Source organism: Camelina sativa, chromosome 8, assembly GCF_030686135.1.
Source record: "Camelina sativa cultivar CO46 ecotype springtype chromosome 8, ASM3068613v1".
Classification (NCBI taxonomy): domain Eukaryota; kingdom Viridiplantae; phylum Streptophyta; class Magnoliopsida; order Brassicales; family Brassicaceae; genus Camelina; species Camelina sativa.
The window spans coordinates 203041-230124 of record NC_141887.1 but is presented as its reverse complement, the minus strand read 5'-3'; the positions used below and the strand labels follow the sequence as shown (position 1 = coordinate 230124).

Below are 27084 nucleotides of genomic sequence, written 5' to 3'. Positions count from 1 at the left end.
TTCATAAATTTGAATATTTATGTCATGTGTGTAAGTGAATTTGTCTATAATATTTGTAATTCATTGTCAATAATATTTTTTAATTATTTCAAATTCCAATACCTTAAAATTTACAATATCCAAAATTCTAATCTTATTTTATAAAAATTGTCTCAAATCATAATTTTTAAAAAAATAAACAATTAAAATATATCTATAAATTAATAATTATTAATTTACACTATAAAATAATAATTATTAATTTATAGATAAATTAATACCACTATAAATTAATAAAATGTTTTGGTCCCAACATTATTAATTTATAGAGGTTTTACTGTATTTATCAATAACTAAATAAATACATTATATTCAAAAAGTCCAGCCCATTTAACGATAAGGCCCAACATTGGGAAGTTACTAGGGTCAGAATCTTGTCAAACAGAGAGAGACGCATGACAGTGACTGACTGAGGTTGTACTTGCGGCGAAGCAAACAGTGATCAGTGTCATGTCGGTGTCTGACTATACGATTTGTAGACAGAAGAAGCAATAGATCTCTATCTCTCTCTCTATTAGACTAGCATCAAAGATGTTTAGAAGACTCGCATCACTCACTCACATATTTCTCTATTTATATTTGTACACAGGAATATATATTACAAAATTACTCACGAGTGTGGATAGGCATCGCACGTGTGGGTGAAAGGGAACCTGCGGCGTTCAGAGAGAGAGAGATGAGACGTCAGCCCAACAAGCAGCTAAGTGTGTTTGCTTCACGCAAAGCATTTCTGTTTGTCCTTTGCATATTACATAATTGAACAATCCGCTTTGCCCTTGCTTCCAAGCTTTACCCTTGCTTCCAAGCTTTACCCATTAATTTCCTAGTTTCATACTTTCATTGGCTCATTACTATAATAAACCCACCCACCACACACCTTCGTTAACATCCGATTAGTACCTTAACTGAACCCACCAAGTCTTCCCTCATCATTACTCACAAGTCACATCTAATTAAGCTGGTGTGATAGTTATAGATTTTTAGACGTTAGAAGATTGTTCTTTTTTTCTCTCAGCACGATCAATCTTTTGAGGAAATGATTGCTAACTTATTATGAAGGGGGTCTATCTCTGTAAAAATCTCATGTTATAGTATGTGCTTTCATTGTTTTTAGGATTCCATAAATAGTTCGTTTCTTGTGTGTAATTCAAGTTATTAACTATGTATATGTACAGAAGCAATGAAACACACAAAAGGAATAATATATGCATATTATATGCACATGGAAGAAAAGAGGAAGAAGTTATAGGCAAGAAAATGAAATGATTATAAATGACCCACCACCAAAAGCAAGACATGATTTTCTTGCCTGACACGATCCTCTATGCTCCACATTAACTAAAACACACATTTATCTATAAAACAAACCTATCCGTCTCTCTTTTTGCATCTCTTTGGATTGAATTTATATATAATTGGTCGGCGACGACTCTGCTTCTCAATAGAGAAAGTTACGTCTTGAGTCTTGACAGATAAGATGAGCGGGAGCACCACCGGCGGTGGAGGTCCGTGCGGCGCATGCAAGTTTCTCCGGCGGAAATGCCTGTCGGAATGCGTTTTCGCTCCATACTTTGACTCGGAGGAAGGGACGTCTCATTTCGCGGCCGTGCACAAGGTTTTCGGGGCGAGCAACGCCTCCAAGCTCCTCATGATGATTCCGGAGAGCCGAAGATTGGACGCCGTAGTCACGCTTTCTTACGAGGCATTGGCTAGGCTTCGCGACCCCGTCTACGGATGCGTTGGTCACATCTTCGCCCTTCAACACCAGGTATTCGTATATCTATATGTAACCTTACCTAATGATTTTATTTATATTGATGTACATGTTTGTTGATCTATATAAAGATTTACAGGTCATGCATGCGTGTATTATGCAGTTCACCATAAAATAAACACATTCTATAACGTATAAATACTAGTATATGATGAGATCGTATCATATATTAGCAGCATCTTTAATTTTACAGTTCCATTTATGGCATCTCGGTTTCTTGTTTATTAGTTTTGAAAATTGCATATAAAACCCCATTTAAAGTGTTAGAAAGTGTCATAAATTAGTTTATGTGCGTCTTCCCAAGAATCCGTTAGTCGAAAACAGAGGTAAAGAAAAGTCAAATACTATTTCAATCTTCTTCGTGGTTATACATTTCCTACGTACTTTGTCATCTTTAAATACATCGGTTGAACTTTTGAACAGCACAATTTGAAAGTTTTCTTCATAAATAATAATTAATCGTCGTGTCAACCTGTAGTCCAAATGCATGTTTGAATTGGGGTATTTATAGCATCCATGTAGCAAACAAGAAACATACCATTATTACGCTATACTCATAAGTCATAACTAAACTAGTAGTATTATCTTTATAATGTAATGAAACGGTCCCGTATGTGAACAGGTAATGAATCTACAGGCGGAGTTGGCTGACGTACAAACTCAACTCTCAAGCTTACAAGGCCTTGGTCCGGGGAATCCTCAAAACAATTCAGCGACGACAGAAGCAGCCTCTTCATTTAATGCGCCACTCATTGCTTCTGTCGTGGATAACAAAAGCAATACTGTGTCATCGTCGTCGTACTCGTCGTCACACATTAATTGTATGCAACGACAAGAACAAAAGGAAGAGTCGAGAGAGTCGGTGGATCTGAGCACATTGTTAGGCCTGGAAGATCCAGCAGAAGAGGATGGTGATCTCAACGCTCTTGCCCGTGAGTTCGTCTCTAAGTATTTGACCGGAGGCCAATCTTCTCCGATCTAAACAATAATATGTTATTAGTAATTAGGGATCTCTTCTTGATATTTTGTACTAACCAATATAAAAAAGGGCGTTAGTAGGAGTCTATTGGATATGGATATGGATATGCAGTGCAACTCACATCTCACGCAAGACGTCGACATGACACCCATGTCCCCTCTCTCTAATATAATTTTTTTGAATGAGAAAAAATAATTTGGTCGTGTAAAGAAAAATTGTAATACATAGTGCAACGTAGGTAAGCAAGCTAGGCCCAAATGTTGAAGGCCCAACTCAGTGCCCTAATTGGCTTCCTAAATGAGTCTTGCTTGCTAGCATTGTTGCATCCGCTCCATTTGTCCTTTTTTGGTTTGTTTTCAAGTCCTTAATTAAAAACGTTCATATTGTGAAAAAGAAGAAATCAATAATCATTAACGTTAATAACACTTGTGTTGTTGTCTTGTTGGTATAGGTATTTGAAACGAAGGAAAGGGTAATTAAAATAATACAGGAGTAGTAGTAGTATAAAATAAAATAATGGTGAAGGTGGTCTCGAGACCTCGGAAAAATAATTAGAAATAAGTAGAGCGTTGACACGTAATGATGACCCAAAAGCTTGCTCATGTGCCGTGATCCTAACGAGATACGCTTAAAATTGATTTTCTCTTATTTCAAAACTGAACACACAAATGTTTAAACACTAATTCAAGTTAAAAAAAAAAAAGCAATATAGGACTTTTAGACCCTACAGATTTTATTTTAGGCAGATATTTGATATTAATTATTTGTTGATAAAATTTCGTACCAAACACGTGATTCCAGTTAAATAATAAATAGTAATATTGGAATATGTATGCTATGCGATTAAAAATAAATGATATGTAAAAAAAAAAAAAGAGAGAGAGAGAGTCAGAGCCAGAGGACAGAGGGAGGAGTCAAAAAGGAGGTCAAAAGGAAGGAACGGGGTTGTTCACTGTTATGATGTGTCACCTACCAATTGCATGCCTGCCCCTTCATTTTCCCAACTTATTTACTGTTATTATTATTATTATTATTAATCTGAATGCAAAGTAACGTATCATCATCAGCCGCAATTTTGTTTGAATTTCAAATTGTAGGATGAGAAGAGTTCATAAATAGTTACTGAGATTATTTTAAGGATGAGAAGAGTTCATAAATAGTTACTGAGATTATTTTATTATGAATAGTAATTAATACTTAGAAAAAGAGATTTTTTTCAAAGAGAAGAAAGAAAGTAAATTAAGAGTTTGAATGGTAACCGCGGTTTTGGTTGTATGATAAAAGCAGTATTATAGTGCGATACGGTTCAACTGCGGTACATGCGGTTTGTAGGACAACTACGGTTTATACAAAATAAGCGGTACAAAATGATATTTGATTGGTGAAAAAACTATTTGCGGTTCAGTATTAGTTGTGTGAATGGTAAAAAAATGAAAAGCAGTGCGGATTACATATATTATAAATAAATTTATTAATAATTAGTATGTTTGTATATTATTGTATGTTATGAATTAATAATAAAAATAATTGTATTTATAAACATTAAATATTATAGTTGATCAAAAAGTAATTTTTTTTGTTTGATATATTGATAAAATGTTCAACTTTAAAAAGATACAATTTTTTTAAAAAAATTATCGATTATTTTGATTTTCCCATAACATATTTGCAATAGTATATCTTATTTGCGTCATAGTTTCTCCATTTGCTATCTCTGTTGCATCCATGTCACCTATATCATGCTCAAAATTTTGGTTGTTGTTCATCTCAATCATTACATCTACAAAATCTGCATCCGAGATAGTTGTTTTGTGATAAAATCTGCATCCGATTTTCGTCAACGGTAACCACTGGATTTCTGTTTGCCTTAACTTCGTCTTAAGAACTGTTGAAGTCTTCGACTATGCTGGACACAAGAATAGAAGGTATGTCGAGTGTTTCGCAAACTGCATCCCAGGGATTTTGAAAGAAATTAATGCAAAGGTGAATGGAAAACCATCTCTTTTGACACAATATGAAATCATAGAAATGAAGGTATTGTCCGAGTTGAATAGGTCAAAGAGCGATTGCGGGGTCTATGCATTGAAATACATCGAGTGTCATATGAAATCTCTAAGTTTGGATTTGATGACCGATGAGAACATCAAACAAGCGCGTTTGAAGATTGTTGTCGATCTGTGGGAAGCTGCAAATGATCCACTATTACTTGAGCGTATGAAGAAGTATGTCCCTCCAAAGTTGGAGTCTCATAGAGTCGAAATTGACTGATTTTTCATCTTTTTAGTATGTCTTTAGTTTGATACATTGTATGACTTTGGTTTCATTTTTAACTAAATAGATGGTATGACTTTGGTTTCATTTTTAAGTTAATATATGGTATGACTTTTAATTTGGTTTAATATCAAATCGATTTTTTAATTTGGTTTAAGAGCTAATACCAAATTAATAACTTAACTGATTTTGTATCTTGCACCAAACTCGATCCTTTACAGTGACACACATAAATCTCCAAATTTAAGGAAACTAAAGTCGACCTAGTTCTCATTCGATTGTGAGAAGAAGATGAGCAATTTATCGACAAATTCGACTAGATCAACTAGTTCCCGTGCAAGAGGAAGAGTGGTTGGTGTCCCAAGGAGATGTTGGTGCGGGGAAGGAATTGTAGCACTTATATCGAAGTCTGATCCCAATCCTTACCGGAGATATTATCATTGTGGCTTTGCTGCATCAAACAAGGTAAATTGGTATTATTACACGTTTGAATTTGGTTTTATTTTTGAATATAATAGATGGGTTTCTTGTAGCTTAGGAACGATGATCACACCTTCAAATGGGTTGATGAGGCTTTGGTCAACGAGATGGATACACTTACTGCAAAGAATGTTGAATTTGAGAAGCATCTGAAAGATTTCAGAACAGAGAGATGGAGTTTGAGAAAATAGTTTACGTGAAGATGGAAAAGGAGATATTTGAGAAGATAGAGGATGCTTTGTCTGAAGCAAAAACCAGCAATAAGAAGATGATGGTGATTGGTGATATTGTGCATGATCATGATTGGATGCAGCAAATTACTAGGTTGATCATGTTGTTTTTTTTTTATTGGATTTTTCATCATATTATTCCCTTTGGACAACCTTCAGCGTTTTACGTGAGTTTCAGTGTTGTTGTTAACTTGGTTTGATAGTCTTAAGTAAGAAACCCGAAAAGGTGAAATATTGAATTTTTTTGATGGTGTTATCTTTGAAACAAACAAACAACAGAAATGGTCTTAAACAGTTCAGAAATTCATTGATGGTGAAGTTTGGTGAAGTCTGGTGAAGTCTGTAGACAAGTCTGGAGAAGTCTGGTGAAGTTTGTAGACAAATCTTGTGAAGTCTGCAGACAAATTTGGTGAAATTTATGCACCTGTCAATTGAAGTCTGGTGAAGTCTTGACAAGTATGGTGAAATCTTGACAAGTCTGGTGAAGTCTGCAGACAAGTCTGGTGAAGTCTGGTGAAATTTATACACTTGTCTATTGAAGTCTGGACAAGTCTAGTGAAGTCTGCAGACAAGTCTGGTGAAGTCTGGTGAAATTTATGCACTTGTCTATTGAAGTCTGGACAAGTCTGATGAAGTCTGTTTTGACTACAATCCTTACTGGATATGCAATATTTTCATCATATTTTCCCTTTGGACAACCTTCACCGTTTTACATGAGTTTCAGTGTTGTTGTTAACTTGGTTTGATAAGAAACCAGAAAATGTGAAATATTGAAATGTTGTAACCAGACTTGACAACTCAAGAGTAAACCATAGACTGTGAATGTTTTAAAAACCTAACAAAGAATAAAACATAACCATAACTATATTGGGACATCACATGTCGATATATTGTGTCCTTCTTTACCACAACGGCTACACTTGTGTCTCTTTGCGGATTGTGATTGTTGAGACGCTCTTATCTTGTCTTCAACCGTTTCATGTCTTCGTTTTCTTCGTCTACCAGGGTGTCTTCTTGTTTCAGGTGGTAAAATTTTTGCAGCCTCCACATGGTCAGGAACATCCCATTCGTTCTCTGGAATACCTATTGGACTAACAATCTCCTCATAGTACTCTCTCCAACTGGTAGTGCTATACATATCATCAGCATATCCATATAGATCATTGCCTATATCAAAAGCTCCTTTGATGGCGTGTCTGCAAGGGATTTTGCCCATTTGGAACTTCCCACATGAACATGTCCTTCTTTCCAAGTCAACAACAAAGTCCAGCCCATTCGCTTTAACCTGTAATATGTTTCTTCCAATAGGATAACTTTTAAAGAATTTACCTTTCACTATTCTTCTTGAAATCTTATTCTCCACCTTGACAGTTAAAGGATATTTCTGCTTTGCACTTAATTCTCTTCGCTCAAAAAACCAGCGTGTTAACATCTCTATGATGCTATCTAATAAAGGGATTACTGGATACTCTCTAGGTGATCTCAAAGCTGAATTGATCGATTTTGCAGCATTGTTTGTGTTCAAGTCATATCTTTAACTAGGGAAATGGCATCGAGCCCATTTTTTAACTTGAGCATCCTCTAGGTACTCTCCAATCGCAGGACTGATGTTGCAAATTTCTCCAAAATGTTTTTCAAACTCAGCAACTCTATAAGCTTTAGATGCTCTTGAAACCAAATCAGCCACACCCCTTCCCTTGTGATATGTAATTACATTACCAATCAAGTGGTGGATGCAAATATCATGACTAGACAATGAATAGATTTTTTCAAGTGATTTGCTAATTGACACATGCCTATCTGATATGAAGGATAAACCTTTATCATCTCCAATAACAACCTTAAGTTGCTCAAAAAACCACTCCCATGAAGAATCATTCTCAGAATCAGCAATTCCAAATGCTATTGGATACAAATTAAAGTTATCATCTACTGCTGTAGCAACTATTAGAACTCCTTTGTATTTGTTCTTCAGAAATGTTCCATCAACCACAATAACTTTTCTCATTCTCTTGTAAAATCCTCTTATTGACTGACCATAAGAAATAAATAGATATTTGAATCTACTGTTGCAATCAACTTCATAATTTGTAAACGTACCCGGATTCGCTTCTTGTATCATGTACAAGTACTTTGGTATTTTACCATAACTCTTCTCAGGAATTCCTCTAACTTCATTCACTGCATACTCGCGAGACTCCCATGCCTGAGAGTAAGTTAAATCACAACCATACTCTGTACGAATAATATTAATGATATCATTCGGTTTAGGCCCTTCCAATACACCCTCATAATTCTGCATAATGAGATGTCCAATTGTTTTAGCTGATAGTGTCCTACAAAATTTCTTCTTCTTTGAAGGAGCAAAAGTATGGAGACCCACAAACTTGTTGATCTTGAAATACGTAGACCCATTTAAACACTCAGCACGAAGACTCCATTTGCAAATATCCTCTATGCAGCGTATACACCAGAATTTTGTATCAGATTTTGTAACCATGTAGTCACAGTTATACCTCATCGCATACAATTCCATTGTTGCTTGTAACACTTCTTTGCTTTTAAAATATTGACCCTTCCTTACGCTCACACCTTTGAACAACGTTCCAACACCATAACCGGCGTTCTCGTCGGATGTTTTTTCCCTAAAACATCATTCTGTTTGGCATCATTAGTACCCACAAATAAAGCTAGGTTTTCATTCGGTCTACCATCGTCATCTTCATCACTTGAAACCCCTGGTTCTTTATTCAAATTCAGTTTGAATTTGCTCCCAACATCCTCAACACCACATTTGAATGTCACACACAAATTTACTGTTTTCTTCTTTTTATAGTATGAAAGAAAATTTGTGACCTGACTATTATTCATCATAACGACAGGAGGACAATCAGCAGTGAGATCTGTGGGTAGAAAACTTAGCTCTATATCAACCATACTAGGCTTTATTCCATAGGTTTCTGAAACCATAATCTTCAATTCTTCATGTGTTGTACTTGATTCCAAAATTAGTAATCTTCCACGATTTTCTTCATCAATAATAAATCTCCATTCATGATTGTCAAACAATCTCCACACACCACTCTTAACATAGATGTGCATTGCCATAGCTCGAAAATGGTGAAAAGAAATGGGAGAAAACGGTTTTACACACCATAAGGTAGTGCACTAAACGATTAAGGTTGTTTTAATAATTTCTTAAATCGTTAGACAACTATTTCTAAATTTCGTAGAACACAATCTTATCAAATAAATACGATTAGAATTTCGGGTCCCTAAACTATTTAGAGCAGAAACTATTCTTGAAGTTAGTATAACATGTACAAAATGTTAGAACACATCATATTAAATTTTCAGAACAGTAGAAAACGTTTTCTAAATTTTTTATATTAAATTTTATTTGTCAAAAAAACAACTTATACATTTTTTTTTGTAAAAAATAATATTACCTCTATTATTGTATATCTACTTATTTTTCTATATTCCACATTTTTAAACTTGTTAAATACGAGTTTTTCAATTTCTATAGGTATTTTAGGTAGAAATGATCATTTAAAAAAAAAAAAAAAGGTGTAGTTGGATAATTTTTTGTTGGTGATTTTTTTTTTCCAATTTTCCCTTACTTTATCCTTTTTTTTAGGTGAAAGAGTTTCAATCCGGACGTGAAAGTATTTATTAACCAAAATTCACTGTCGTCGTCTGTCTATAATAAAATAAGATAAAGATCATTAATATTTTTTTACTTTCTATTTTTCATTTTTAATAATTTTCTTCTCTCGTCTTCTTCCTTCTCTCCTTTTTTTATTTTTATTTTTTTTTGATATTTTCATTTGTCTCTCCCTCTATTTCATCATTAATCTTTTTTTTTGTTCTACTTTTGTTTGAAGTATGAGAATACATTAGTAATAAGTAAGTAATCTCTGTTTGTCTCTTTGGATCATAAAGATTTGTTTTTTTTTCTTTCTTTCTTGCTGAGAGACGCTAATCTCCGGTGTGAAAGCTTTATCTTCGTAGAGACGTCACGTCATCATCTCTGACCAGGAGAGGGGCGAGTCATCATCTCTTCTTCTTCTTCTTCTTCTCGACGACTGTGGCAAGTTTGAGTGTGAAGAAGAGAGCAACTTGGAGACTTGTTGTTGAGACCCAAACCAAAAAAAGCTTCAGGTCTTTTGCCTTTTTACCTATATATAACTAACACTTTGTCTCTGAGATCTCTCTTTACTTGAATCTGTTGATTTTGCGTTTACTACTACTCTTCAACTTCAAGCTCTGACTGTTGTAGTCTGGTTTTGTTCCTCTCGAAAGATTCCAGCTTTTCTTCTGAATGTTGTTGCGGAATCGATTGAAAGATGCCATCTTTATGTATACTCGTAAACTTGCTTCTCCTTGCTCTGTTGCTCATACTCTCTCTAGGGGCTACCTTTACAAAATTATTAGCTGAACTATGTTACCACATTTGTTTGACAATAGAAAGTTTGATATTCCAAATCAAGTTTCTATTTTTTTGTTGAAACCCAATCAGAGTTTGACTTTTTTTCTTTTTCTGTGTGGCTTTAGCAGTCAGAATGGAAACAAGCGACAGAATTAGCTCTGGTGGTGGCGTGACTGTTATTGGAGCTGAAGCTCCATCTCCGTATCACATGGCTCCTAGACCATCTGAGACTGAGACCCCCCCTATTAACCACTTCCTCGGTTCATCTCTCTCTCCCTTGGACCCTCCTTTGCCTTCCTCAGGGAAAAAGAGGAGGGGCAGGCCTCGTAAATATGAACCTAATGGCACTCCTTCTTCTTCATCAACAACTCCTCTTGTCAAGAAACGAGCCCAAAGACCCAAGCTCAATGGTGCTTTTGATTTCAACATCCATAAGACCACCTCTCGTTTCCCTTCTTCTTCTGGTAACTCTTCCATCTCTCTCTCTCTCTCTCTCTCTCTCTCTCTCTCTCTACTAAACTAAAACCGTTCCTGATATTATAAACTTTACTTGATTTCTTTTTAACACTCGGCTCTTTTGCATTTGAGCTACTTCAATGTTCCTTAATATATGAATTACTTCCAAAGTTTTGTTTGCTCATTTTCTTGACACATTTTATTTGGAATCTCTAGTACATAATTGCCTATGTTCACAGCTTTCATTATTAAGTGTGTAAATGTGTGATATTGTATAACAGACACATATTTAGATTTGTAGTCTATATAGTTTACACAACTGCTAAAAGTTAACAAGAACTTGCAATTTGGTTTGTTTATAGTAACAACATAGCTAAGCACCATTGAGATGAGAATAACCCGGTTATATGGTGGCTGAAACTCTATGTGTACGAGCTTTACCTTTGTTGAGCCAGTGTATTATTTTCGTGAGTGCCTTTAAAGTGTAACTTTGAACCATCGTTTTCCAGGTCAAAAGTTTGGACTTGGGAGTGGTGTTGGATCAAATTTCACACCACATATAATCACAGTGAACACTGGTGAGGTATGTGTATCAAGTAAAAATTAATATAGTCGTTACATTTCACTTAAAAAGGAGATTTGTGTGTTTGTTTCCTACTTAGCAACAACTTTGTTTGTTTTTGGTTTTATTCAAGGATATTACCATGAGGATCATCTCCTTTTCACAACAAGGACCACGAGCTATTTGTATCTTATCAGCAAATGGCGTGGTATCAAACGTTACTCTTCGCCAGCCAGATTCATGTGGTGGTACTCTCACCTACGAGGTTTGTATCTCTCACTCCATTTTTAAGTTACGAAAGAAAGTGAAACAGAGTATCTTATTATAATAGGGTGTTTGGTTCCTGGCAGGGTCGGTTTGAGATACTGTCCCTGTCTGGTTCTTTCATGGAAACAGAGAACCAAGGAGGATCAAGAGGTCGGTCTGGTGGCATGAGCGTCTCTTTGGCGGGTCCTGATGGTCGTGTTGTTGGTGGTGGTGTGGCCGGTTTGCTCATTGCCGCCTCTCCGATTCAGGTGACCCACGAATCCAGCAACATTTACGTCAATTCTTGAAATCGTCTCTGGTTTTCTCATAAGTTTTTGTTGTTTCATAAAAACAGGTTGTTGTTGGCAGTTTCATAACGAGTGATCAACAAGATCATCAGAAACCGAGGAAGCAAAGGGTTGAGCATACCCCTGCCACGGTCGTGTCATTGCCTACTCCTCCTCCTCCTCCGGCTTCTGTTTTCTCATCGTCAAACCCAGACAGAGAGCAGCTGCCATCTACATTCTGGACCAACGGACCGAGAAACTCAGCCACTGACATCAACATATCTTTACCAGATGACTGAGTCTCACGCAAGATGGAAGATTAGGTTTCAGATTAACTCTCTGCTGTGTCTGTACAATGGTTGTTAGGAGGATTGAGTGAATGAAGCTGAATGTTATCTGATAGTTGAAGCTTAATGTTAGTTACTCTGTACGCTTTTCTTTTAGAACAACCTGAGAGAGCTTCTTCTACTTTTAGGGCAACTTTCTCTGATGACTTGTAGTGGTGACTAAGTGAGGTTTACTCTTTTTAATTGCGGATTATTCATCTGTGTTTCCCATCTTTAGTTGATGATTCCTATATTTTGTGATGTTCTACACTTTTTTAAACTATTTATTACAGGTTAAGTTATGAACGAATGAATGTGCTTTAATCAAAATTCATTAGTCCACCTGAATACTTATAGCGACGTTAAAGATCCCTGATAGAACAAAAGCTACAAGATATTTTAATTAACAAAGGTTAGAACTGCCACATGCGTTAATTCAAATTTAAAAGTTGTAACCAAATCATATTGTAACTTATAAAGAAGAGTACATTACAGACAGGGGAAAATCTATATATAAAAACCATCATACATATGATATGTTACCTCACTGAAAATTAATCAAAACATGGGAGGTGTAGTAATTGTAAAATGTTTCATTATAATTCTGACAATAACTTACGTTACCACAATGGTTGTTGGAATCGAGATGTGCGATGAAACCCCGCACCCGGGTGAATGCAATACTCTGATGATTGAACACAAACCCATAAGAAGCACGACACAGTTCCTGCAAGTGGCCGTAGAACGAACACTAGATGGGGCAGTGAAAGCCAAGGGGGACACGTACTCTCTCGGGCCAGAATTTGGTTCAAAGCAAGCGTGGGAGGACTGTATGGATCTGTACGAGCAGACTATCCATAGACTCAACCAGAGCCTGTTGTGTCCTAAGAACGCGTACTCTTCTAGGTGGGACGTGCAAGCATGGCTCAGCACTGCACTCACCAACCTAGACACATGTCAGGAAGAGATTTCAGAACTCGGTGTCTCGTCTCATTCTTTGGATAGCATCACCATTGATGTCATTAACGCCTTGGCCATCAACAAGGTAAAACGATCTCCAAAACCATCTTAATATCTATCAAGAATTCACTTGTTGTTAATTAACTCTATTTGGTAAAAAAAAAAACAGAGGATGGAAACAAAGTGGAAGGAGTTTGGGACATCAAAAGTAGAAATGAAAACGGCGCCGTCTATTATGATAGATGAAAAAGTGGACGTAGTGGTGGCTCAAGATGGGTCCGGAGACTACAAGACCATCCAAGAGGCCGTGAATGGTGCAGGAAATAGGCCCAAAGGAAGCCCAAGGTATATCATACATGTCAAGCAAGGAGTTTATGAGGAATATGTAAAGGTAGGAGTCAAGTCTAATAACATGATGATCATCGGCGACGGCATCGGCAAAACCATCATCCCTGGCGACAAAAGCAAAGGCCGAGGATATTCCACTTTCAAATCCGCCACTTTTGGTTAGACATTGCTACATAACAATTACACTTTATGTATATAGCCCACAACACACACCACATTACTTAATACTTAGTTTTGTATAAACCGACCAGTGGCTGAGGGGGACGGTTTCGTGGTGAGAGACATGACGATAAGAAACACGGCAGGGCCGGAGAAACATCAGGCGGTGGCTCTGAGATCGGATTCAGACATGTCAGTGTTTTACAGATGTAGCATCGAAGGCTATCAAGACACGCTTTACGCCCACTCGGGGCGCCAGTTTTTCAGGGAGTGCGACGTATACGGCACCGTCGATTTCATTCTCGGCAACGCCGCCGCCTTTTTCCAAAACTGTCGGATATATGCACGTAGCTCACCGAATGGGGTGAACGCCATTGTCGCACAGAGCCGGGTCAACCCGAATCAGACAACGGGAATCGTAATCCATAACTCCGTGGTGAGAGGAGCGCCGGGGGTACAGCTTGATGGCGTGAAAACGTATCTGGGCCGTCCGTGGAGACCGTATGCCCGGACGGTGGTGATGGGAACGTATCTTGATCAGTTGATCGAACCCAAAGGATGGATGGATTGGGGTAATGTAACGGCTCGTAGCACCTTGTATTACGGGGAGTATCAAAACTCCGGTCCGGGTTCCGGTACAGAGAACCGGGTTGATTGGCCCGGCTTTCATGTTATATCCGATCTCGAGGAAGCTCGACAGTTTACGTTACCCAAATTCATCGACGCTGCTTTATGGCTGCCGCCTACGAAAGTGCCTTTCACCATCAATCTCTAATTATACTTAAACACAGTTTTCTTTTATGTAATGTCCGTCATCAAAGTAGATCCGATCATGTTTTCATTTGCTCTTTCTTCTTTTTTTCCCCCTAAAACTTGGCTTGCCAGAGTGGCTTAGTTAGAACATCTGACGACGCTAAATCATAATTGCGCTTTTAGTAGGCAATATAATATATGGATGGATTTCAAGAGATTATCATTGTATTTCCGGATTTTGGGCTTAAAAGAGTGACACTGGAGGACATTGGAGAGGCTAATGGGCATCTATAACGTTTGGAGCATGTGTTAGACGAACGTCTTTTTTCAAGGCGATTGTCTCGTCTCAGTTAAGATATTACAAAGGTCTTGACAAAATATTACGTACGATCAAAACTTTTAGAGATATTATTAAGGATGGGCATCAAAAATATTGAGAATCAATTTTTCTCTCTGTCACAACTAGCTACTCATCTGTTAGCCTGCAAGAAATTAATTAGAGTCATCATTCTAAAGAATATGGGACATGAACAAGTTAAAGAAAGAAAATAAACAAGTTCGAAATATGTTGTTATTTCACTACACATAAAGTAGTTCTGGTTTGTTATTAGAGGTCTTGAAATGATATGATGCCTAGTAAAATGTGAACCCGTGGCACGGCGAATAAGATGGCTAGAAACGGGAATGTTAATGAAGAAAATAGAGAGAAAGACAGACACATACACGCTGCATATATACTTAGATGTTGATTGTTTTCCAAATTAAAGTGTTTGTGTGTGTGAGAAATGACAGCTCTCTCTCTCTCACTCTCTCACCCATTCATTCAGGCGGTGCAAAAGTTCAATAAATTATTTTGTAACAGTTTTCAAATATCTATTTAAATTCATTCCTAATAAAAATTTAGGAAAAAATAAAACCAAACCAAACACAAGAGGGAAAGTATCTTCGAAGTAGAGGGAAAAAAGAAAGAGAGATCTCTGTCGGTCCGTCGTTGCTGACAAACAATACATGCCTAGCCTAGCTCTGTACAATATAGAGATGTGTGTGTAAGGTAGATTGAGATATGAATGGTCAAATCGGAAACAAAAACAGTGTATGTTCTTAAATAAGCTTCTTCTTTCTTTAACTTTTTTGTTGCTTTAATTTCCGTTACATGATTTCGCTATTATTATTTTTATAATTAGTCAACTTCGACGCCTTGTGTCTTCCTCGATTTTAATGTTCTGTCTTTCTTTGCTTTCATTGTTTATTTCATTTGATATTATACCATATAGTACTATATATCGTACCATATATATATCGAACCTAAACACAGATATTTTTAATGGTATACTATGATTAAAATCGTAATAACAAAAATTGTCCATCAATCCTATGATGAATCTTTCAAGTTTCAACCAACATATTAATTCATAATGAACTACATGAACTGATTATTTCATACAACTATTTTCTTACGACTCTATTCAATACCATAGCATAGGTGTGTGATAGGTGCAAATTAATACACTATATATATATATATTTGTTTTAATACTACTATTCTCTTTGTTATTAATAGACTGATGTTAATTTTGACAATTTCACATATATTAAAAAGGAAAAAAAAATTGTTTGAGTTAATTTATAATTATACTTTGGTAGAAAAATAAAATATAAACCATAAATAACATGTCATGTGAAAAGAAACACAAAGTGAAAAAAAAAAGATATTTCAAGGTTTTAATCTACAACATCAATTTTTTAAGAACAAAAAAAATTCTGAAATATCAATCTATTTGAAACAAAGGGAGTATTTATATTATACTATTTGACTCTTACAAATATCATATTCTATTTACATCGGGATAGTCATAATAATTAGTCCAGAAAAAAAAAGATGAAAATAATTTCTGTATATAAAAATTTGATTTTCACTATGACCTAATAATTACCACGGGAATTGGAAAATTACCACCAAAATAGTGGTCCTGTAGTATGGAATTTAGTGAAACAACACACTTGTGGGTAAATTGAAATAATGATGACAAAATGATATACATAGGAATATAGAGAATGTATATACTACTACAATAATAGAAATAAAAAAAGGCTTGGAATTGACGAGGATCGAGGGAAAGAGTGGTGTGGCAGAAATGTTATTAAGTGTGAAAACAACTGATGAATGAGCCTTTGCTTAATCACTTCCATGCACAAGTCCCTTTCCTCTCCCTCTCTCTCCCACTTCATCGAACCTTGCGTCAGTCATATTTCCTTTTTATAAAAATCAAAAATATTTCAGTTGAATTCAATTCAAAACCGTAACCAGTTAAGATTTCACTTCGTTTATTTATTTTACATTATCTTCTTCTTTTGCGGAGTAGACTTGTATAACGACCTCAATACGCAGAAGACTTGGATTCACTGCGAGTGTATGTGCATGTAAAAACAAAAACATATTTATGACTACTTTTAATTAACTCTATGGGTGTAAAATGCCAAGGATTTTGCTGAGACACCACAACACCCAATCAAGTTTCAAGTACTCCTGCTTTTAGGTCTATGAAAACAACACCAGCCTTAATTATCTAAATTTTTCCCTCTTTATCTGAGGTTTAAATTGTACAGTAGTTGCTATATATGCAGGGGCGGATGCAGACATATATATATATTTGTTATTTGTGTTACGGCCGGTGCGTGCGACCATGTAACAGATGCTTAACCAAACAAGAAATCTTCAACTCCGGACTTAAATGTTAACATGTTTAGTTTATTTTCATTTTCGATGTTCAGCATTATATTGTTCAAATAAACCCCTAACCCTATTGCTATGGTTAAATATTATATACATGTATGTTTCAGGACACTAATTGCCAAATTGAAGTTTTGTTTGTTTCCGTTTATATGAGGTTTAAATAGTTGATTAGAAAAAGAAAAAAAAGTTAAGATGTTTGTCGTATGTAATATGTTTGCTGCTGCACAAATCTTGACATTTTATATAAAACTTTGAAATCTTTTTATTTATTCCGCACCGACCAGCTAGATAATATACAGTACTATACATAGCTAATTATTTCAACTACTCTGGTGTCAATAATTTTATGAGATTTTGATCTCATTTTCTTTTTAATCACAAATTAATTAGTGTTTTAAAAATCTGATTCTATATAAAATTTAAATAATGACTAGGGTCAGGGTTCAATAGAAGAAAAGGATGGTTGGAATAAGAAAATCCCGGTTCAAAAGGGTAGTAAATTAAATGAGAATGCAGGTATGCAGCAGCTTATCTCTACAATGGCCTCTTTCTTCATCACATGTCGCCCAATTTGTTTAGGTACAGTGTCCCTTCAAATTTACATAAATAGAAATTTCTCTCTCTCTCTCTCTCTCTCTCTAAACCACATCTTTCTTCTATTTTCTCCACCGTTCTTTCTCTTTCCCTCTTTCTCTCTCGACTTCAACCTCTGGAGAAGTACTACACATTTATAAGGTACTGCTCATCACCCAACACTAACACAATTGTCAAAAAGTGTGGTGGAAAGAGGATCTACTTCTATCTGAATATCGATCAGTCATATCTTTTCAATCAAATCAAACCCTTCTCTTACTCCTTTTTGTTTCACAAAAAAAAAAAAAAAAAAAAAAAAAAGAGTCGATGTCGAGCATGTCCATGTCGTCCTCCTCAGCTCCAGCTTATCCACCGGACCACATCTCATCTACGGACCAGCTCTGTTACGTCCATTGCAGCTTCTGCGACACTGTCCTTGCTGTAAATTTGGATTCTTATCTCATCCCAATATATTCTTATATCAAAATTTCTAGCTCTAGCTAGGGTTTCACATAAATTAATTCATGTGTGATTGTCGGCAGGTGAGTGTTCCTCCGAGTAGTTTGTTCAAGACGGTGACGGTGAGATGCGGACACTGTTCAAATCTTCTGTCGGTCACTGTGAACATGAGAACTCTTCTTCTTCCCTCCGTATCCAACATTGGCCATTCCTTTATACCTCCTCCTCCTCCTCCTCCCAATCTTTTGGTACATCAATTTTATATACATGGGAAAAAATAGGGTTTTTTCGAACGAATTATTGTGGAAATCCAAAAATGTTTAATTTGGTTAGCATCACATGCTAGATCTTATACTTGGTTCTTGCTGCATAGAGACAGTCCGCAATGGCAATGGCTAGGGTTTAATTATTCGAGAAACAGCAAAATTAATCAAAGAAGTTTTGTTTTTGCGAATTAGTCTGCTGATGATTTCATTTTGTTAGGAGGAGATGCGAAGTGGAGGGCAATATATAAACATGAACATGATGATGAGCCATCACGGTGCAGCTCACCACCCAAATGAGTCTTTGGCTATGGCGGCTCGCAACGGACTGCAGGAGATGCCTCGGCCGCCACCAGCCAATAGACGTAACATTCTATCTTCTATTCTTTTTTTTCAGCATCTCCACATATACAAGGAACAAACCCTAATTAATTCACAAAAACCCTATCCATTCATTTATCATTTGGTTTCACATATATACCCCAAACAATCTCGTTTCTTTTTGTTTTGGATTTTCGAAACTTCGATTTTCATTTTTATTTCCCAAGTATTTGACTTCTCTCGCATATGCTTTTTTTTTTTTCCTTTGTTTTTGAAAGAAACAATTGTCTCCACAAAAGATAATTTAATAAGTCATCTGTTTATCCCCCGGAAATCTAGCTATACCTATAGACGCCAATCGATATATTTTTGGGGGTAGATCGTAAGAAAGATAATGATGAAGTGATGATGATAACGAGAAGTGAGAGGGAGAGGGAGAGAGAGAAAGAGCTAGAAGAGATAGAGAGAGATGTTATCTTTATTATATGATTATTTTTGTGAGTTTTTTTTTTTTTAAGATTTTTTGGGAGTCATATATATATATATATATATATATATCAATAATGTTAATACAAATGAAGTTTTTTGAAAATTGAATATGTTCTGTTTGTTTGTTTGTGGAAAAGCAGCCCCAGAGAAGCGACAAAGAGTACCATCTGCTTACAACCGATTCATCAAGTAAATTTTTATTCCTTTGCTTAATATGGGATCATTTCCCTAATTAACCATTTGCTCGTATTTACAAAAGAGATGATGTGACAGAGAGAGGTTTATCAATTATAAATTCGACAGGGAGGAGATCCAACGTATAAAGGCAGGCAACCCTGATATCAGCCACAGAGAAGCCTTCAGTGCTGCTGCCAAAAACGTACATCATTACTCTTTATATATTATCCCCTTCTCTCTTTTACACTTTTTTTCTTTCCCCTATATATACATACATGCATAAGCATACTAACTCGTTACGATAGTATATATAAACTGAGGTCTGCACCTAGATATGAGTTTTGGAGCTACGTACATTGATTCTCACGTTGCTTTTTAAAAAGAAGAACATAATAATAGTAACAATTATAAAATAATGATAAGCCTACTGGCTACTGTATATGTCCAACATATATTATTAGCTAGAATAGTGTCAGAATCTACTCTAGGGTTTCAATAAAGTCCTCAAGCAGACATTTAGTCTGGTTTAGTTTGTCATATATTTTTGACCAGTTTTTCATATATATATATATATATTATACAATATATACAGTTCAAAATAATAAAACCAATTTGAGCATTTGATACTTATAATGCATGTGTGTGGTGAAGCAGTGGGCTCATTTCCCTCACATACACTTTGGTCTCATGGCGGATCATCCACCCACAAAGAAGGCAAACGTGCGCCAACAACAACAGGTTACTATATTTTTAAGTATATATATACATACATAATTAGGTGATTCGATATGGATAGAATTGGTTTGCTGTATTATAATATATTTTTTTTTTGTAAAAATGAATTTAGGAAGGAGAGGATGGGATGATGGGATCAAGAGAAGGGTTCTACGGGTCAGCTGCGAATGTTGGGGTGACCAATAACTAGCTAGCCTAGGACTTTAATTCCGATCCCTACGCAATTCCAAATCTTAAATTATTTTATAAGCTTCAATGTGGTTAATTTTCTCTAGCTCAAAACATAACTTTTATTATGATGATGATATTGATATTTTTGACTTTTATTATGATGATGATATTGATATTTGATCGATCAGGAGACATTTTTCGGTTTTTTTCTCGGAACTAAATTATATATTCGCATTGGAATGATGAAAAAGGCACCCTTCCAATTTTCAAATGGGTGCATGCCCGTGTTATTGAGTATGTAGTAGTAGTAGTAGTAGTTAGGCTTCACCATACATTTGTTATATGATTGTTCTTTATTTCTTATCAAATTCATAGTTGATTGATTAACTAGTGTATTATTTATTGGGAAGAAGAACTACTGTATAAATCAAATAATAATTAAAAAAAAACCCAAACTGAAAAAGAAAAAAGAAAAAAGAAATGCATACGACGACGGGCCACAAATAAAGTGACAAAGACTGATGAAACTTCGTATTGGGCTTTATGAAACCCAAAAGAAGTTTATTACTGTTGGGCCTATTTCAGTCATAAACATGACGAGCGAGCGAGCGATGTTCAGACGACAGGAAAAAAAAAAAAAAAAAATTTAAAGGAAGCTATTTACCATTTTTGGAGCTCCGTCGTATATCTTTTTTTTTAATTCTCATTTCCTTGATCAAAAAAAACTTGTAAACTATTAAGGAGGTATTCAGATTTTGTAAATTGAACAAACCCTAAAAGAGAAAGGCGAAAAGGGGGAGAGAGATCATCATGACAACCGGAGATCTCATCAATATCCATCCAACAGAGCTCAAATTCCCTTGTAAGTTTCGGTTTTTTTGATTTTGGAATTTCCGATTTCCGTTGAAAAATATATATATATATTTTGGAATTTCCGATTTTGTATGGTTTGGTTTGGAATTGGGTTGGGGTTTGGGGTTTGGGGGGTGAAGTTGAGTTGAAGAAGCAGAGTTCGTGTTCGATGCAATTGACCAACAAGACTACTCAATGTGTCGCTTTTAAGGTCCTTTTTTTTTTCTTTCTTTCTTTCTTTCTTTCTTACACTCAGAGATAAGATTAGAATTGGATAGAGATCTTGCTTTGGTTTTTTCATGTTTTGTTTGAGAGATAGATACACTAATTAAAAAAAAAAAAAAAAAAAAAAAAACAGGTAAAAACAACGAGTCCTCGCAAGTACTGTGTCCGTCCAAACACTGGTGTTGTCTTACCCGGTGATTCCTGCAATGTTACAGGTTTTTTTTTTTGTGCATTTTTGAATTGAGAATGAGAATGAGAGTGGTGCTCTTCTTGTCTTGGTGTGTACTTTGTCTTTTTTTTTTTTTTTTATATATAATTAAAATGTTTCAGTGACGATGCAAGCCCAGAAAGAGGCACCTCTTGATATGCAATGCAAAGACAAGTTCCTTGTTCAGACTGTTATTGTCTCTGATGGTACTTCTTCCAAAGATGTCCTCGCCGAAATGGTCTCTCTCTCTCTCTTGCTCTCATTCTCTTTGTTTTGCTTTGCACTCTCCGTTTTCTTAATGGTTCTTCTTCGTTGGTGCAGTTCACCAAGGAGGCCAGTAGAGTGATTGAGGAGTTCAAATTGCGGGTTGTTTACATCCCTGCTAATCCTCCTTCACCTGTCCCCGAAGGTTCTGAAGAAGGCAACTCTCCTAGGCCTTCCCTCAACGACTTCCCCTCTCATAATGCCTCTCTTTTTGATGACGTTTGTTTCCATTCCTTTCATCTATCTATCTATCTATCATCCTCCTCCTTTTAAGTTATATTTCTATTGCGTTTCTTGTTTGCCAGATGTCTAGAACGTTTGAACAAACTAATGAGAAATCTTCTGAGGTTACTACTTGTCTCAATCTTTTTCTTCTTTCTCCATTATATATATATATATATATATAAAAAAAAAAAAAAAAACTCTTTCTCTTTCTGTAAATGCTGACCATTGTATATTTTTGCCTCAGGCATGGTCCATGATTTCCAAATTGACCGAGGAGAAGACTAATGCTATCCAACAAAGTCAGCAGCTTCGACGGGAACTGGTTTAGCCTATCTCTCTATCTACTTTGTTTTTTAAAATTTTTTGCTGAAACTTCTTCGTAAAAGGAATTTGTGTATTTCATCAGGAAATGCTGACGAAAGAATCAAGCAAGAAGCAGTCGGGCGGTCATTCCTTGCTGTTTATGCTGCTCGTGGGTCTCCTTGGTTGCTTCTTTGGCTACATCTTGAACCGGACTTAAACCCCTATATATATATGGGGTTATAGCTTCATCATCTTTTTTAATCATCATATCTTTGCAAAGTTCTAAGGAGAGTATTTTTTTGACCAGAATTTTTCTTTAAAAATTGAGGTGTTTTTATTTATTTATTTTTTAAAGCTGTAAAATGAATAGCTGCTGTAGCTCAGGAACAAAGTGATTTTGGGGCTGTTATTGATTTAAAGCACACTTTTGACTCTCTAGTAAGATCTGAAGAGTCGTTGGTATGGTTGGAATCAGATCAGATTCATTAAGAAAAACAAAGACGGTTGTTGGAAGTAACAACAAAAAAAAACAAAATTCATCATACAGAGTAGAAAAATAGAAGGCAGTGTGACATGTTTCTTTAGTCTTGAAAGTCTTCCATGGACTTGGTCTTTGTCTTACGGTATCTCTCTTCCATTTGCTTAGCCATGGAATAGGCTGCTTGAGCCACCTTTTCTATGTTTGGAACGTTGTAGCTCTGCGCTACATAAACCCCGCAGATGGTTCCGCACACGAAGGAGAAGTAGCTTCTTATCAACCCCATTTTTTTATATTTTACCCACCTAATCAGATTTATCCTAAGAAAAGCCGCTGGGTTTTCTCTAATATATATACTAAAGACAAGAGCTTCGTCTTTTGCTTCTTCTCCAAGGGGGTTTACAGGTTAAAAATTATTTCCTCTCTGACTTTTTCTCCAAGGGTCAACTCCTTAAATCTCGCCCATGGATATATCAGATATTATATTTTCGAAGATATGACACTGTCGCTTTCCAACTGCTACAGCTGTATTTTCTAGTGAGCCGAATAGATTTTCTGAAGGTTTCAATTAAGAGAAGAAGACAACATACCTTAGAGACTAGAGATAACACAAACAATTGTGGCCACAAAGACAATTGATAAGATGCACCAACAATGAAAAGAAAGAAAGCAGATTTGTAAAGGGCCTCTCTTCTTTTTTCTTCTTCATTGGTATCCCTCCCATAGCCATTAGATTCAAAGGTTAAAAAAAAACTAAATGGGTATCTCGAAAGCCTCGCGATCGCTTCTTATCTTGCTGCTCCTCAATATAACATTCTTCTTCGGTCACATTACACCAGGAGCCACCGTCAAGCCATGCCCTCCCACTCCCACTCCCACTCCCACAAAAGAATCCCCCATGAAATGTCCAAAGGACACGCTCAAATTTGGAGTGTGTGGGAGCTGGTTTGGTCTGGTTAGTGAGGTCATCGGCACACCACCGAGCAAGGAGTGTTGCTCACTCATCAAAGGTTTGGTCGACTTTGAAGCTGCGGTTTGTCTCTGCACTGCCCTTAAAACCAGCCTTCTCGGAGTTGCTCCGGTCAAAACTCCCATTGCTCTCACTCTACTTCTCAACTCTTGCGGCAAGAATGTTCCTCAGGGGTTCGTCTGCTAATTCATCTTGAACCAATTCTTATTATTATGTCAAGCAAGACTCAAGTCTCGAGAGATAGTTTCTTGTATTGTTGTATTTCATATTTATAAACGCCATAAAATAAATGATGTTTTTGGAAATTTGAATAATAATAATAACAGTCCTAAACCTTCCTCATCGTCATCGTTATCGTTGGAGCTCTGCAGTTTCGTGCGTGAAATTACTCTTATTGATAAACCAAATCGATGTCGAGCTCTGCTATTTCAGCTAATGGCGACAGTCTCTATTGACTTCTCCATCTTATCAATTTTGTATTGGGCTTCCTATGATGGACAAATGTGGTAATTTGAACTACACGATGCAGACTCTTAACTATTTGGGCCGGGTTCGAATCGAGATCCGAGACCAACAAAATTCCAGAATTTATCATTGAATCGTTTACACAATTTTTTTTTTAATTTTTAACTCGTTATTTTTTTTCTTAAATCATTATTCAAAAATCTAATTGAGGTTAAGTAACTAAAATATGTGTGCAAACAATAATGATGAAATGTTTTAATATGCAATTTTTAAAAAATTAATGTTCCAAACACACTACGTTGAAGATAAATTTTAAAAATTGTAGTTTGTTCTTTTTTCGTTCATAATTATTGAAAAAAAATATATCAAAATCATTATAAGAAACCGAAATGTATTTTTTATAGGGTAATTTTATGATTAAGTGTTGTCATTGTCAAATGAGAGTTAGATTAGCTACATCCCTATATTAGTAAAAGACAAGTACAACTTGCATTTCGCCCGAAAATGCCCCTGTCGAAATTTGTCTTAAAACATATCATTAAGGTTAGAGGTGACTTTTAAACCTATTGAATCGGATTTAAAATTAAAAATTACCCGACAATTCACAATTGGATATTCGGGTAGGAATTGATAGAAAACTACCCGTTAAGTCTACATTACATTATCTATAAGATATCATTAAAGAGAGAAACTACAATCTATTCAATTGATTAAAAACGATATTTAAATAAAAATAATTAGACAAATATCAATCTTCTAGGACTATTTTAAAATCTTACCAAACTGCGTTTTTAGTTATGTCTTTCATTCCTAATTCATACTCCGATTTATTTTGAATCCTTAACTGCACCAAGAAAATTGATCATCATTGTGTAAAATATACTATCAAATTGTACCTAATAGAGACTACGTGACGACTTCCTATAAATACTATGATACTTATCGAATCGTAAATCACCATACCTTCTTCACTTTCTCCTTTCTTCTTTCAAACCTTCTCCAATGGCTCCCGAGAACGTCCCTACCACAGATCTGCAGTCCATTAAGCTATTCAGAACATGATGGAGAATTCATGTCAAAATCATTCATTCTTGGAAGCAAAACACTGTCTATTCCGGAGAACCTATTGAAATGGTTCTAGCGGATATTTCAGTAAGCTTACCGAACTCTTTACTATATTTTACAATTCAAATGTACTGTTATCTATTGTTAGTGTTTTGAAGTTTAATATCTTTCCCTTTGTTAAATAGTGTACCCTGATTCATGCAACTGTTAAGAAACCACAGTTTGGAAAGTTCCAGAGACTGATCAAACCGGGGCAATGGGTAATCATTGATACTTTCACAATGACTATAGACATATAAAATTGAGGAATTATAAAGAAAATTTATTCATAATATCTAGCAACTTACCAATCCAATTGGTAAGATAAAATGGGTCGCTAAAGTCATGGGTGAAAACTGAATCATCCAATTGATGGCACCATCATCTCCATAGACAAACCCAATTGATTCGACTAATAGGAGCTTCTCTCATTTTACGATTTTTTGTTTTCTCTTCAAGATTCGGTGGATTGAAGAAGTACTGAACTTGATTTTACCCTCTTTTCTGAAAAATTGATCGTGAGAAGATGGAGATGAAAAGATTGATCGATTCCCAATTGAAGATGAAACGATGGAAACGATGGAGATGAAAAAATGGATTGATTCCCAATTGTTTGCCAAACATACAACTTTGCAGATAATAAGACAGCTGTTTTAAAAAAAAAAACCTTAATAGAAAGCCCACCGAAAACCACATCATAAATATCAAAAAAAAAATAAACACAGACCCAAATTTGTTGTGGACCTATTTATAATACAGCCCAATTCAATTACTCACAAAATTGAATACATTTTACACAATCACATTTAAAAGTCATAAAGTAAAAGTAATTATATACACTACACATTGGCGAATACATTTCGCATGTATACGATGCATAAAAAAAATATATATATCTATACTATTATGTACAGCTTCGTATTAATAAAGGCAAAACGTGTGAAATAATATTTCAGTAATCATGTTTCCACAACGACATGTTAAGTAAAATATTCTTTCATTCTATTAATCTCAAGAAAGTTTTGTTTAAATTAATTATTTCTAAAAAAAGATATGGCAAATTTGACAGACATAGACAATATAATAAACCGATACTATAACATCTTCTTGTTATTCGTTTTAACAACAATAAAATATTCCCCCGCGCTATAGTGCGAGTCGGATCTTAGTTTATAAACATAATTAAATGACTAAAGAAATTAGGAACAGTATACTTTTAGGAGGAGAAATGTCCTTACCAACTTTATATTGTGGTAATTATTAATTATTTCCGGCCGATCTTGGTTGATTTATTTAATCATAATTATTGTTACTTTGTGTCTAAATGAGATAGAAGAAAATCTTCTCTCTTTTCTTTTTCCTATCAACAGTCCCATGTGATCTCCTTGTAATAATTGATCTATTTTTGTCTAATCTAATCATTATCCTAAAATCTAATACTAAATGAACGACTCAATCATTTTTATAGTTACATGCATACAAACTCTAACACGTCATCATCTATATAGATATGTTTAACAGGATTTTTTATATTTAGCTGACTTTTTTTTTTCTTCCTCTAATGATGGCAAATCATGATTCTATTCATATAAAATAAAACCCATAGGAGAATAAATAAGCTGAAATATTTTTCATTTTCTAAAATGATCAAGGGTTGTAGATGATATATTTGTCATGCATAACTATCCGATTGAGTGAGGTTGGGTGTTTGCTTAAAGGGTGCCTTCAGAAAAGAGCAAAGAACATGTGTTCACCACTTACTTCAC

The 27084-nt window shown here is 35.5% G+C and overlaps 7 protein-coding genes, 1 long non-coding RNA gene and 1 pseudogene across 17 annotated transcripts; 6 read left to right on the top strand and 3 right to left on the bottom strand.

The window, feature by feature from the left end:
• Positions 1 to 923: 923 nt before the first annotated feature.
• Positions 924 to 3192, top strand: LOC104705283 (LOB domain-containing protein 31-like). Its single transcript, XM_010421255.3, has 2 exons — positions 924 to 1807; positions 2436 to 3192. Exons 1-2 carry the CDS (start codon positions 1517 to 1519, stop codon positions 2793 to 2795), a joined length of 651 nt encoding a protein of 216 aa, XP_010419557.2. The 5' UTR covers positions 924 to 1516; the 3' UTR covers positions 2796 to 3192.
• A 3443-nt stretch (positions 3193 to 6635) lies between these two features.
• On the bottom strand, positions 6636 to 8351 carry LOC147939543 (uncharacterized; annotated as a pseudogene).
• A 1163-nt stretch (positions 8352 to 9514) lies between these two features.
• LOC104705282 (AT-hook motif nuclear-localized protein 7) lies at positions 9515 to 12335 on the top strand. 6 transcript variants are annotated; one of them, XM_087463458.1, is made up of 7 exons: positions 9515 to 9682; positions 9774 to 9937; positions 10334 to 10669; positions 11171 to 11244; positions 11357 to 11488; positions 11574 to 11738; positions 11825 to 12335. In XM_087463458.1, exons 3-7 carry the CDS (start codon positions 10339 to 10341, stop codon positions 12053 to 12055), a joined length of 933 nt encoding a protein of 310 aa, XP_087319584.1. In that variant the 5' UTR covers positions 9515 to 9682; positions 9774 to 9937; positions 10334 to 10338; the 3' UTR covers positions 12056 to 12335. The 6 variants fall into 6 exon arrangements, with proteins under 6 accessions (XP_087319584.1, XP_087319583.1, XP_010419556.2 ...); XM_087463457.1 differs by having other exon boundaries at positions 10331 to 10669; XM_010421254.3 differs by lacking the exon at positions 9515 to 9682 and having other exon boundaries at positions 9708 to 9937.
• A 294-nt stretch (positions 12336 to 12629) lies between these two features.
• LOC104709062 (putative pectinesterase/pectinesterase inhibitor 38) lies at positions 12630 to 14392 on the top strand. The gene is made up of 3 exons (XM_010425730.2): positions 12630 to 13127; positions 13212 to 13548; positions 13642 to 14392. Exons 1-3 carry the CDS (start codon positions 12648 to 12650, stop codon positions 14322 to 14324), a joined length of 1500 nt encoding a protein of 499 aa, XP_010424032.2. The 5' UTR covers positions 12630 to 12647; the 3' UTR covers positions 14325 to 14392.
• Positions 14393 to 17311: 2919 nt separating this feature from the next.
• LOC104705281 (axial regulator YABBY 3) lies at positions 17312 to 20411 on the top strand. Of its 4 annotated transcripts, none has more exons than XM_010421249.3 (7): positions 17312 to 18050; positions 18152 to 18316; positions 18552 to 18696; positions 19282 to 19330; positions 19445 to 19520; positions 19973 to 20056; positions 20166 to 20411. In XM_010421249.3, exons 1-7 carry the CDS (start codon positions 17937 to 17939, stop codon positions 20241 to 20243), a joined length of 711 nt encoding a protein of 236 aa, XP_010419551.1. In that variant the 5' UTR covers positions 17312 to 17936; the 3' UTR covers positions 20244 to 20411. The 4 variants fall into 4 exon arrangements, with proteins under 4 accessions (XP_010419551.1, XP_087316705.1, XP_010419550.1 ...); XM_087460579.1 differs by having other exon boundaries at positions 17567 to 18050; positions 19415 to 19520; XM_010421248.3 differs by having other exon boundaries at positions 17567 to 18050; positions 19279 to 19330.
• Positions 20412 to 20830: 419 nt separating this feature from the next.
• LOC104705278 (vesicle-associated protein 1-3-like) lies at positions 20831 to 22737 on the top strand. 2 transcript variants are annotated; one of them, XM_087460580.1, is made up of 8 exons: positions 20831 to 21086; positions 21217 to 21287; positions 21435 to 21516; positions 21632 to 21747; positions 21831 to 21992; positions 22079 to 22120; positions 22243 to 22320; positions 22405 to 22737. In XM_087460580.1, exons 1-8 carry the CDS (start codon positions 21035 to 21037, stop codon positions 22516 to 22518), a joined length of 717 nt encoding a protein of 238 aa, XP_087316706.1. In that variant the 5' UTR covers positions 20831 to 21034; the 3' UTR covers positions 22519 to 22737. The 2 variants fall into 2 exon arrangements, with proteins under 2 accessions (XP_087316706.1, XP_087316707.1); XM_087460581.1 differs by lacking the exons at positions 21217 to 21287; positions 21435 to 21516 and having other exon boundaries at positions 20839 to 21086.
• Positions 22678 to 23397, bottom strand: LOC109125864 (uncharacterized). Its single transcript, XM_019228490.2, has one exon. The coding sequence runs from the start codon at positions 23063 to 23065 to the stop codon at positions 22883 to 22885; it is 183 nt and encodes a 60-aa protein (XP_019084035.1). The 5' UTR covers positions 23066 to 23397; the 3' UTR covers positions 22678 to 22882.
• A 41-nt stretch (positions 23398 to 23438) lies between these two features.
• Positions 23439 to 24091, top strand: LOC147939542 (putative lipid-binding protein At4g00165). Its single transcript, XM_087460583.1, has one exon. The coding sequence runs from the start codon at positions 23537 to 23539 to the stop codon at positions 23933 to 23935; it is 399 nt and encodes a 132-aa protein (XP_087316709.1). The 5' UTR covers positions 23439 to 23536; the 3' UTR covers positions 23936 to 24091.
• Positions 24092 to 24841: 750 nt separating this feature from the next.
• LOC104705275 (uncharacterized) lies at positions 24842 to 25933 on the bottom strand. Its single transcript, XR_015563235.1, has 3 exons — positions 25627 to 25933; positions 25178 to 25246; positions 24842 to 25058 (listed from the first exon to the last, which is right to left on the bottom strand). It is a non-coding gene; the product is annotated as an uncharacterized LOC104705275 (long non-coding RNA).
• Positions 25934 to 27084: the final 1151 nt, after the last annotated feature.